Source organism: Neofelis nebulosa, chromosome 9 (assembly GCF_028018385.1).
Source record: "Neofelis nebulosa isolate mNeoNeb1 chromosome 9, mNeoNeb1.pri, whole genome shotgun sequence".
NCBI classification, from domain to species: Eukaryota; Metazoa; Chordata; class Mammalia; order Carnivora; family Felidae; genus Neofelis; species Neofelis nebulosa.
This window is the reverse complement of record NC_080790.1, coordinates 11,640,652-11,653,032: the sequence shown is the minus strand read 5'-3', so window position 1 is coordinate 11,653,032 and position 12,381 is coordinate 11,640,652. Positions and strand designations below refer to the sequence as shown.

General features: G+C 43.3%; 1 protein-coding gene across 3 annotated transcripts in view; it reads left to right on the top strand.

Annotated features, from left to right (window-relative positions):
- The window catches only part of NBAS (NBAS subunit of NRZ tethering complex), a 333,323-nt gene that overhangs the window by 198,563 nt on the left and 122,379 nt on the right, over positions 1-12,381 (top strand). For all 3 annotated transcript variants that reach the window (XM_058682573.1, XM_058682572.1, XM_058682571.1), the window contains exons 36-38: positions 2,106-2,270; positions 5,341-5,454; positions 5,781-5,904. In XM_058682573.1, the coding sequence (XP_058538556.1) occupies positions 2,106-2,270; positions 5,341-5,454; positions 5,781-5,904 (403 nt within the window). The remainder of the gene's footprint in view (positions 1-2,105; positions 2,271-5,340; positions 5,455-5,780; positions 5,905-12,381) is intronic.

Genomic DNA, 12,381 nt, shown 5'->3' with positions numbered 1-12,381 from the left:
ATAAACCATTGTTTTAGCATAAGGTTATCAATTTGGCATATTTATATTGCAGTATGGTTGCCATTATAGCTTAGCTAGCACCACTACTCTGTCACCTAATTATCATTTCTTCTAGTGTTGGGACACAACTTTTTTCATGTTTAAAGCACAGTTTAGAAAATCTTACCAGAAACCTTAAACAAAAACTGGATAAGTTAAGTTGTAAGCATTGGTTAGTAAAGTTTAAATTCATTTCCTTTTGGAAGTAAGAGTAAAGTTCACAAAGTTTTCTAGAAATTAAGTATCCTAACATGATGTATTTGTTTTCTATTGCTGCTATAACATATTACCACAAACTCAGCCACTTAAAAACAATGCAAATAAATTATCTTCTAATTCCCCTAGGACGGAGATCTGGCAGACTTTGATGGGTCTCTCTTTAGTCTCACATGGCCAAGATCATGGTGCACACAGGGCTGTGCTCTTTTCTCGAGCCTCAAAGGAGGATCTGTTTCCATGCTCACTCATGGAGTTGGCAGAAGTCGATTCCTTGTGGTCATAGGACAGAGGTCCCTGTAGCCTTGCTGGCTGTCACCTCAGAGCTGTTTGCAGCCTCTAGATGCCGCTCACATGCCTAGGCTTGTGGTCGCTTTCTCCGTCTTCAAAGCCAGCGACGATGGGTTGAGTCTCCAATGCCTCAGGTTTCTCTTTGCCTCTTCCCCCATGGCATGTCCCGGATGCCCTCTCTCTGACCCTAACTGAGAAAGCTTCTCTGTTTAAAGCCTCGTGTGATTAAAGCCTCGTTTAAAGGACGAGTAATTTTGGATACTCTTTACTTCAGGGTCAGTGTCCTTAATCATATCTGCAGAGTCCCTTTGCCATGAAATGCAGTGTATTCCCAGGTTCCAGGGATTGGGACGTGGATGTCTTTGGGGGTCTTTAATGCTACTTACCATAAAGGGCAACTGGCCGGATAGTCTGCAATGGTGCATTATTTGTGGTGTGATAATGCTCTGGAGACTACTGAGTGATTACATAGTTTACATTTTTTATTGCTTGTGCTGTGATATGGATCTAAATAGCCAAACTAAACTCTCCTTCGATTAGTATTAAGAAGGCTATTGAAATAGTGGGACTAGGCCTCAATTTTTGCTTTCTATTAAATGGGAAACTTAAAATAAGCGGAAGTAGATTAACACTAAACCAAGAACTTGGTTTTTATAGAACAACTAATGTTTTTCTTTGATCAGAAGCAGATGTGATTGTTGTCATTTCCATTTAAAATGAAGTTTATATATTAGCATTTTTCTCCACATGGAATCTCTCAGGTGAGTAAATGGGGAGTCAGAATTTTCGCTTGATTGCTTCAAGATTGGCAGGAAGTTTCATGTTATAAACCTTTTAAACACTATTAATCATCAAGTTGTTTAGATGAAAAACAAAATACCTTTCGACATTTATAGATGGGCGCTCTGAATTCTCTCCCTTTGTCTGGGTCATAGTAGCATTGTTCAAATGAATAATTTATTTCATAATTAACCTAAATAACAAATATTTCAGAATGTCTAAGAAATAAATGGGAGTTTGTCTTTGTAGGATATTAGATTGGTAAAAAATCAAGAGCCCATTATTTGCTTTATAAATGTTTCTGAAGGGGATTCTTTGACAATGCACCATGATGGTTTTTCCTTTACCAAATTTTCTTTTGTAAATGCTCCAAGGAGGTACGATATATCAATAATGCTTCATTTCCCGTTTTTTTGTTGCTAGCCAAGATGGATTTTATTTTTTAGTTTTATTTTTTTTAAGTTTATTTATTTTGAGAGGCAGCATGAGTGGGAGAAGGGCACAGAGAGAGAGAAAGAGAGAGAATGAATCCCAAGCAGGCTCCCTGCTGTCAGCACAGAGCCCGACATGGGGCTAGAACCCACAGAACTGCGAGATCATGACCTGAGCCAAAAATAAGAGTCGGACGCCCAACCCGACTGAGCCATACAGGTGCCCCACAGATGGATTTTACAATGTATCTTTGTGTCTGATAATTGTCGGTAACCTCATGATCACCCTCTGTTCCTACAACAGTGACAGCCTACATTTTTGATCTTGCCATTTTCTTTTCTAACTAGGGTGAAGCCAGCATTCCTGGCAGCAACACAGACCTGTTCCACTGGGGCACCGCGGCCACCATGAAAGTCCTGTCCAGCACCACGACCACCACCAAGGCCGTGCTGCAGGCCGTGAGTGATGGGCAGTGGTGGAAGAAGTCTTTAACTTACCTTCGGCCACTTCAAGTAAGCGATGCCTCTTTTTTCTAAAGACCCATTGTGTGGCTTATGTCAGTCCATCAGCACTGGTTTTCAGTTGTGTTCATGTTGTTACAGCTTTCTCTTCTCTAGATCCTTAAAATAATCCGTTAAGAAATCTAAGCCTCCCATCATCCAGGGGAAGAGTAATTTATTTTATAGAATGTGGCATTTATTTTATAGAATTTTATAGGGTCTTGCAAAAGACACTGCTACAGATTTAGGTGTGATTAGATGTCAGAATTAGAATTTAGGGGGATGAAAAGGAAAATGATTCCATCAGTGCTTACTTGTTTTTGCTGTATTTCTGTGGGCCAGTAGTCATGAAAAAGCGCTAGAAGCTGGCAGGAAGGCTGAGGTTATTGGGCTGCTATAACAGTAATACCACATACTGGGGGGCGTAACAACAACCATTTCTTCCTCATGGTTCTAGAGGCTGGGAAGTCTGAGATCAAAGCTCCGGAAGATTTAGTGTCTGCTGGGGTGTGCTTGCTATGTTCTCACATGGTGGAAGGGGTGAGGGAGCTCTCTGGAGTCTCTTTTATAAGAGGTCTGGTCCGTCCCATTCATGAGGGCTCCATTTCCCAGAGCTGACCACCTCTGCAAGGTCCCAACTCTTATTTTTTGGGGGGTATGACATAGTGATTGGACAACTCTATACGCTATCCTGTACTCACCACAAACATAGCTGCCATCTGTCACCATACAACACTCTTACAGTGGCCTTGACCATGTTCCCTATTCTGTACCTTTCCTACCTGTGACTTACCCATTCTGTAAGTGGAAGCCTGTACCTCCCACTCCCCTTCGCCCATTTTGCCTATCCCCCACCCCCTCCCCTCTGGCCCCCACCGGTTCTCTTATTTATGGGTCTGTTTATGCCTTTTTATTTTTTTCTTTTGGTTTGCTACTTCGTTTTTTAGATTCCACATATAAGTGCAATCATATTTTATTTGTCTTACTTACTTCACTTAGCATAATACCCTCTAAGTCTATCCATGTCAACACAAATGACAAGATCTCATTCATTTTTATGGCTGAGTAATATTTCATCGTGCATATATACCCAGAAGCCCCACCCACCTCTTAATTGTCATGTTGGGGCTTAGAATTTCAACATGTGAATTTCAGCAGGCGACACGAACATTCAGTTTCTAGTAGGTGCTCTGGGTAAAGAGAGCAGCGTATCAGACTCTTTCACCCATTCTGGAAGTCGAGGTCAGGACAAGCGTTTGAGCGATTGTGCTCTCTGTGATGCATGAAATCCACTGCTCCTCTGCTGACTTCCATGCGTTCTCACCCTGCAGTCCTTGGGCTCTCCGGAAAGCTCAGAGGAAAGAGAAACATGCTGTTTACCAGGTCACCCCAGACGCTTTCTGGGTGTAGCGTTCATTTTATTCGCTGTCCAAGTACTCTTCAGGCGTCTTCGGTGTGCCAGAGCCCAAGCTAGTGATTGGGAGCAGGGCGGCAAGCCCTTTGCCTGGCAGAGCCTGCACACGGACCCGCAATAAAGTAATTGTGCAATAATGTAGCGGTAGGCAGTCATGCGGACGGTGAGGAGGCTTCTGCAAGGTGGCGGGAGAAGGATCCGTATCGGGGAGAGAGAAGTTCTGATGTCTGACGTGGATAGAAGGTGGGGTTCCCAGGACTCGCTCTCAGCGGAAGCCTGACTGAGCCACATAGAGCACATGCAGGGCCCTTTTCGGAGGAAGGTGCTTGACATCCTTGTAGAACAGAAAGGAGGCCTGTGTAGTATGAACAGAGCAGCAGGGAAGAACGGTAGGAGATGAGAGGAAGGAGCTGGTGTCCAGAGCCTTGTAGAGACACTGGTGGGGTCCACAGGTCTTATTCTGAGTAGGACGGGGAGCTGGCGTGGAGTGCAGGCAATGCTGTCGTGTGATCCACCTTCATTTAAGGTCATCTGAGTGCTGTGTAGAGAGCTGGCCGGGTGAGTCAGGAGTAGGAGCAAAGAGGCTGCGGGCGAGAGGTAGTGCTGGGGTGACTGGAGAGACAGGGAGGCAGTGGGAGATACGTTTTGTGGGCCTGTGGGTGGTCTGGGTGTGGACTCTGCGGGAAAGAGGAGAACCAAGGATGACCTGGCCAAGACGGTTGGGTAGATGTCCATACCACTGACTGCGATGGAGAGTGCTTGACTTTGGGGGACGGCTCTGCGTCTCCTATCGTGGTGTGTGTCACTTGGGTTATGATTTTGGTCACTTTTCTGTCTCCCCTCCTGGACCTTTTGGGGGTATGTGTCTCAGATGAAATGTTTAACACCGTGCCTGATACTGGATCATTTTTGGTAAGTGTACTTGTAGTTGTCATCGTCATGTACAGAAGGGCCTTTGCTGCTGCCCAAGGTCATGGTTGGCACACGGTGGGGTGTGGGGTAGCGGCGACATGAGTGGGGACGTGACAGGGGCGCACTTCCTTCCAGCCTCCAGCTGGGAGGGTTTCAGCGGTGAGGTATGAGGCAGGCCTGCAAGCAGGGGGGTGGCGGGGGGGTTTAACGAGGCAGTCAGCAATGGACAGGCTGCTCCTAGTGGAAGAAAGGCCTAGAAGCTGGTATGATGCGTGTAGTAGATCGGCTGGTTGGAGGGAAGAATTAGCCTTCGATGTTAACTAATGATGTTAACTGACGTCAAGGAACTTTAAGTGTTATTTTACATGGTTTAGACTTGATGCTGCTGACTGTTGGTATTGCTCAAAGCTGGGCAAGGGAGCTATGTGTACCAAGTGATGTTTGAGGAAGGTTATTCTGACTGTAGGCTAGAAAACTTGCCGTGAGTCGAACACTGATTGCTTCTTTGTTTCTGATTCGCTGATGTCAAAGTGACCGGAGAATCCAGAGGCGCTGCAGGGTCAGGTGGAAACGCCCCTCTTAGAGGGCAGCTGTTATTCCTACGTCCCCTGCTGGGTGTCTGTGTTGCTGTGACACTCTCTGTAGCTCACACACTGCACGTGGGTCAGTTTCTCCTGAAATCATCCCTGCTTCCCTTCTCCCCCCACCCCCAGGGCCTTTCTTTTTACCCACTGTTCTTCACTTTGTTCTATTTAGGGGCGAGAGTTTGGCGGTGCTTATCAAACGGGAACCATAGCCAATGAAGGGCTAGAAAGACAAGGGTACCATCCTTTTTATGAATCCGTCCTCTCCGATCCTTTTGTCACAGAGGTAAGGACGGTGCGCCTAAGAACGTAGGCTCAACTGTCATGCTCTTGTGGGCATTTCAGTAAAAAAAAAAAACCCTAAAATATTGTTGAAAATGTACATCTTTGGCTTCGTACTCATGTTAATCACTGGTTTTATATGACTTGTGTCTATTATGACATATTATGAGATTAAAATCTGTTTGAAACTTTACATAAAATAATGTGCTTTAGTAAGTGAGAAGTTATAATTCGCATCATCAGAAGGTATAAAAGCCTATGATTCTGTTCTTAGAACATCTTCATAGAAGAAAAGACACCCTACTAAATGGTGTAACCGCTTCTGTCTAGTCTGCAGTGACCTGTGACCCGTATCAGCACGTTCCAGTAGAAAGCTTTGCAGAAGTATTGCTAAGAACTGGAAAACTGGCTGAGACGAAAACTGAAGGGGAGGAGGTATTTCCAACAACAGAAGGTAGGAAAGAAAGTTCTAGCTCCTTGACTGTGTGTAAGTCTTACTAGGAGATCCATAAGTGAAAAACTATATGAGTGAATGGAAGTTGGGAAAAACAAGAATATAAATTTTCAGTAGTTTTGAATAGCTTAACCTGACACCACCATTCACTTATTTAAAACATTTATTGAGTACCTTCCATTTTCTGGATACTTACTAATATTGAGGATTTAAAAGGATAAGGATGATAGGATTCCTGTATTTAAGTTTCTAATTATGTGAAGTGATTCTTATAGTGAATGGTATAAAGTGCTCAATAAATATTCGATGCTTTCCGATTTTATGTGTTAATTAAGAACTCTGAAGTATTTGCTTCACAGAAGGTACATGTGTATTTCATTTAAGAATTTTCTGTGTGGCAGCATATCTTTTCATGTAGAATATTTTGAAAAGAATTCAATGTGGGGCGCCTGGGTGGCGCAGTCGGTTAAGCGTCCGACTTCAGCCAGGTCACGATCTCACGGTCCGTGAGTTCGAGCCCCGCGTCGGGCTCTGGGCTGATGGCTCGGAGCCTGGAGCCTGTTTCCGATTCTGTGTCTTCCTCTCTCTCTGCCCCTCCCCCGTTCATGCTCTGTCTCTCTCTGTCCCAAAAATAAAATAAAAAATAAAAAAAAATAAAAAAAGAATTCAATGTACGCAAGTTCACCAATGGCATCTTACCATTTGTGTGTTTTTTTCTCTTTCATCTCCTTACTTCTTTTTAAGGTTCCAGGATCGTTTCCTCAACTGTTTTCTTTCATTTCCCTCTCTCTCTGCTCTGTCATCCATCGTGAATACCTCATGATTTAAAGGCTGCTGGAGTTTCAGCCATCTTGTCTATATTCCAAGCATCAGTAAGAAGAAAAGAGAAGGGAGGGCAAAACATTGTGTCCTTGGCAGACCTATCCACACCTGCCACTTATATATTTCTGGCTGTTTCTCACCACCAGTAAATCTGGATGATGCTGTCTTAACTGAGCACATCGATGTATGGGGTAAAATTGGGGAAAATGTGTATGTGGAGTAGAACTGCTGTTTTTCCCAGAATCCTGTTCTTGTCACTTATTTTTGGATAATCCTTCTTTCAATCAGTATTTATATGTAGTTGGAAAGAGGGGGAACAAATACCACTTTTCTATCTACTGTGTGGGCCTCTTGAATACTAGAGGTTTTTATTAAGTATACCATTTTCCTTCAGTTCTGAATGTATGTTTTTTTTTTTTTTACCTCTTATTTCTGAAATCAGGGTGTCTCACAATCGATGAGTACGTTTTTCTTTGTTTGCTTTTCTCCAAAAAGCTATTATTAAATTCATGGCACGTCTCAGAAACAATGCTGAATATACATGAAGAGTGTAGTTACATTGCTGTTTCCCCTTTTAACTATTCTTTATTACTGCTTGCTTTTCTTTTTTTGATTGTCTTTTAAGTATTTTTTTTTTCAGTTCCATAGACATTTATTGGTAGGCGGCATTTGCTTTGCCTACTGCAAGAAAAGCCCCGTATCAAATGCTATAAGTACAGTATTTTATTTAATCTGAATAACAGACCACCTGATAGTTACGATCAGTTGTATTTTGCGTTGTAAAGAAGCATGTCTCAGAGATAAGAACAGTTTTGTTTCTATTTTTGTTTTGTTTGTTTTAAGTTACACAGCCAGTGGTTGGTTGAACTGAATTCAGATTCAGCGTTGATCGTTGCAGTGGGTAGTATTCTCCCCATTTTACCAGCCTCTGCAGGGGACTGCATTAGGCCTGAATCAAAAATAATAACCGCAACGAACAAAAACATGCCAGTGTCACTTAGTTTGATGTTTTCTGTTCAAAATTTGTTAATATGTCGAAGTGACCATTTTTTGCAGGGTGGAGTTTGCAGCAGAAAAAGTTGTCCTGAAGAGTAAAAGCATCTCAAAATGGAATCACTGTTTGTTCCTTTTTCATCTTATCACACGTGACCTTTTTCATTTTATCACATGTGACCTGTCCATACTCATGTTCTGCAGGGATACCAGAGGAGTAGGAAGTGTCCTCTGTTTCACCCATTTGTTCCTCAGACCTGTTTCTGGATAAATTCTCTGTAATTGTTTGCTTGTGGATCCAAGTATGAATGGTTATTGAGCTGCTTTGCACAGATAGAGTCTAAGACCTTAGGAAAATAGTGGGTTGGATGTCGAAGTGTATCACCCATTGATTGGCATAATAATGGACTAAAATCATAACCGGGAAGTTTGGAAACATGGATTGATACAGTGTTTTGCTTAGCTTGCATCATACATATATGTGCTGATGAGAGTATCTGTCATACAAAGGGCATGCTTCGCCCAAAGGCAAAACAGTGGCATCACATTGTCCAACCTGCAGATGCCTTCTTAGAGCAAGCATCCCGTCTCAGACTGATTTCTCAGTGTATTTAAGGCTTCTGCTATTTTCCAGAGCTGTGTTCTTTTTTTTTTTTTTCTTTTTTTGAGAAAGTGAAAGGCCCTCATGAGGTGCAGATTTCTGGGTTAGTAGGCCTCCCCTTTTCATAGTGTCTTGAGAGTACTTGACCATCTCTGCTGCACTTGGTAACTAAATGATGGGACATTCGAGTGATATTGAAGCATGAAGCAGGTTAGAGAGACTTTCTTCAGGCGCTGCGTGGAGTAGGGGACACGTGCCTAATGATGGACCAGGGGACCCCTTCCAGTGCCTTTTCTCACCATGTGTCCTTTACTCACTGAAGGAGTGGTCCTTGAGCCACCTGTGTGCTCGGCATTGTCCACATACTTGGAATATAAAGTCACAGAAGACCTGGTCTTGTCCTCCAAGGGCTTACTGTCCAGGTGAGGAGACGAGACAGACACGTTTGTGTGTGATAAGGGCTATGAGAGCAGATGCAAGAGGTGTTGGGATTATAGACGTGTGACAGCCACGTGGAAAGGTGGCCTGAAGACGCTTCCAAGCTGGTGATACTTGACCTGGGATTTGAAGGATGAAGAAGGGCAACGTAGATCAAAAGAGCAGGGGGAGTTGTTTCGCATTAGAGCCCCTTGGAAACATTTTTAAGAAGTGCTGAAGCCTGGGATCCACTACAGACCTTGTATTTCAGAACGTCTGAAGTGCAGCCCATGCATGAAATATTTTTAGAGTTCCCAGGGCAATTCACTTGGGAAGCCATGGTGAAGACCCTTTGGAAGTTTCACTTAACACGCTAGCATCTCTCTACCCATCACGTGTCTGTTCTTCAAACCGACACACTTGCTTTGTAAACCTCTCCCCTGGCAATCTGGAGAATGCCACCTATACCTGTTATGTCTGTGTCTGGTCTCTTCCCATTGGGGGTCAAACCCTGCATAAGGACTCTTCCCATTGCGTGTCCTGTCTGTTTCTAAGGTGTACAGGCCTGCTCAGGTTTTCCATATGGCAGACGTGAAATCAGCGTCTCCACGGTGACAAGAGTGAGCACAGTGTGTGTGTCAGTTGCTGGGACAGGAATTGAGGCCGCGCTCTTGGCGAACCCGACTCTAACTTCTCAGGGGCGTGTGCACCGTTCTTAGTAGTGTCTGTGAGATTTTAGTGGGACTGCAGGTGTTTGTGTGTGTGTGTGTGTGTGTCCTGGTGTTTCATCAAATTGTCTTTTCTGACGCTCAGATTTTACTACTCCACCAGGGGAAAGGACCCAAGTCCGTTGAAGTATTAAAAATTTTTTCCCAATATTACTCAGTTGAGTGGGAAAAAGATTTCAGAATGCTTGTATATGTTAAAAATGGAATTTTTTTTTAAATGTAGAGGTGATTTTAATAATCTCTTTAGTTTACATTTGGGGATGCAACTTATGATGCATGTTCATAAGCACTGTCAACATTTGACATCCCTTGATAATGCTATTTTATCTGAGATAGGTGTCTTTGGGTGCTTTATAAAATCAAATATTTGTCAGAAACTCAGCAGATTTGAAGAGTGATATAGGCTAACTGACCCAAAATAGAAATTGTGAAAATATGACTTCTAACTTTGGTTCAGAAATAGGTCATAATACAAATTAAACTTCCCAATATGATCTGGCTTTTCAGAATTTTTTAATAAAGTTGATGAAAAGGTTTTTATGGAGACTAGCTGAAGAAAATTGATCATTATTTATTTAGCTAAATGAATGATTTAATGGCTAATGATTTCCAAATCAATAATATGGGCAGCTCTCCTATGTGAATTTAGTTCTGGAATTAAATTTATCATAGAGTGCTTTCCAGAGGCACTTAGTTTGCACAGAATTAGTGCTTGGAGGCTTATGCATAGATTTCATCTGATTTTGACTGTATAACTTGTTTAGGAAATGCATTATATTCAAGATTTTAGAGCCAGCATTGCAAATTAAATTCATATACACTTTTAAATGTAAGGCAGGCTTCCCCTCCCACCCCCACCCCCCATATACCTTAATGGTACAGTAAAATCACGGCAACTCAGTCTGTAGTCATCATGACATCTGGTGAATCCCAGTGAGACCTTTTGGGATCAGTCTACTTCACATCCTCACTGATAATTTTGTCGAATGTTCTTCAGTGGCTTCAGATTCAAAGACTGAGCAGCTTCCTGTATGTGGGGTTTGATTTTCACTTTGCAGAAGTCCTGGAGTCTCCATGCTGCCTAGAAGGTTTTAATGCCCAGAGGCGTGACTTCATGTAACCCTAATTACCATCCCGAGGCCCCATCTCCAAATACCGTCACATGAGGGATTGCGGTTTCAACAAATAAATTTCAAGGGAGCACAGACAGTTTGTTCACAACACTGTCTTTACAAATTAGCTACTTTTCTGAGCGTAGGTGATTTACATTAGCTTTGCAAGCCCGTGTAGAAAGCAAGACAAGACTGTCTCCTTTGGGGGGTTTTTGTGACGCAAAAAGAATTAGAGCTAATTCATGCAAAGCATCTTTCTCATATCTGGCCTGTTGGAGCAGATATTTTAAAAATTATAGGTATTTTTATTTTATACTACTAATAATTGCTGGGTAAAGAAATGGCATGAATGCAGGCAGAGAGTTTGCATATAAATCATTAGAGATTCAGACTAATTTAGCTGGTGTGTAGGACAGGGATAATACCAGTTAAAACTGTAAATTAAGGTTGGCCCATATTTATCGAGATCTTGAACATCAAATAAAATTTCATTTTCATTCTTCAGGAAATGGGAGACCATTGAAGAGCTGCATATCTGCATTGCGTTTGTGTATATGTGTGTTTTAAGCTGTTGAGACACGATTACACTGATGCTTGATGAAAAATAACAGGAAGTTGGTATGAAAGTACAGTTTTAAAATGGATTGGAATGGATTGGAAGACATCAAGTAGGGTTGAAAGATTCCAGTTTTTAAAGTAGAGTGTGTGGCAGAGGAAGTAGAAAGCCTGTGGGAATGAGTTCTTTGGAAATGAATCAGCCTGCTTGGGTGGCTGACGGTTGGAAGCAGGGGAGAGGGTGAAGTCCAGGATGACTCTGGGATTTTGTGTTTTGCTAACTGGGCGAATAGTGCACCCTTTTCAGAAATATGAATGATACCGAGGAGAGAATTAGTAACGTGGGGGGATATTTGAGTGGCAGGGTCACAATAACCGGTCGGTAATATAAGTCGTAGGAAACGGATCAGGCCTCTAGAGATAAAGATTAGGAAAGTACTGAGGTATCAGCTGAAATGAGGAACACGGCTGAGTTCTCCTGGGTAGAGAGTGTGAAGTGGAGTTGACAGGTAGGGATGAAATAGTCTAACTGAATTCCCACAGTCAGCGGTCGAGGAGAAGGCGGTGTGGTGACGTGGACACGGAGGAGGGTCATTTGAGGAGAGCTGCGGGGAACCCTGTGACCCTGAAAGCCAAGGAGGGACCAGGTGGCAGTGCCTTGTGGTTCGGTGAGATCTGAGAGAGGATGGCGAGGCCTGCAGAGGGGGTTAGAAGGGAGAGCTCTTAAGGGAGGAACCTTTTTTCCCAAGACCGGTGTGGTTTACTTATGTGTTGGCACAGGACCAGTAGAAAGGGACTTTCTTTTTTGTTGACCGAGGAAAACCGCGAACTTCTTCCGCAGACAGGTTGGGAGGAGCAGCTCAGTGAGGGTCGGGTGCCCAGTGAGAAGAGGCTGGGTAACAGCAAGGATGGCAGGAGTGCACCCGCTACGCAGGTGTGTGCGTGTCTGCTCTTGTCGTCCTGCTGCAGTCCATCTCCACGCCTAAATGCAGCAGCTAATTCATTAACGAGCATGATTTAGGGGCGCCTGGGTGGCTCAGTCAGTTGAGTGTCTGACTTCGGCTCAGGTCATGATCTTGCAGTTCGTGGGTTCGAGCCCCGCATCGGGCTCTGTGCTGATGGCTCGGAGCCTGGAGCCTCTTCAGATTCTGTGTCTCCCTCTTCCTCTGCCCCTTCCCCGCTCTTGCTCTGTCTCTCTCTCTCTCTCTCTGTCAAAAATAAGTAAACGTTAAAAAAAAATAATTATTAT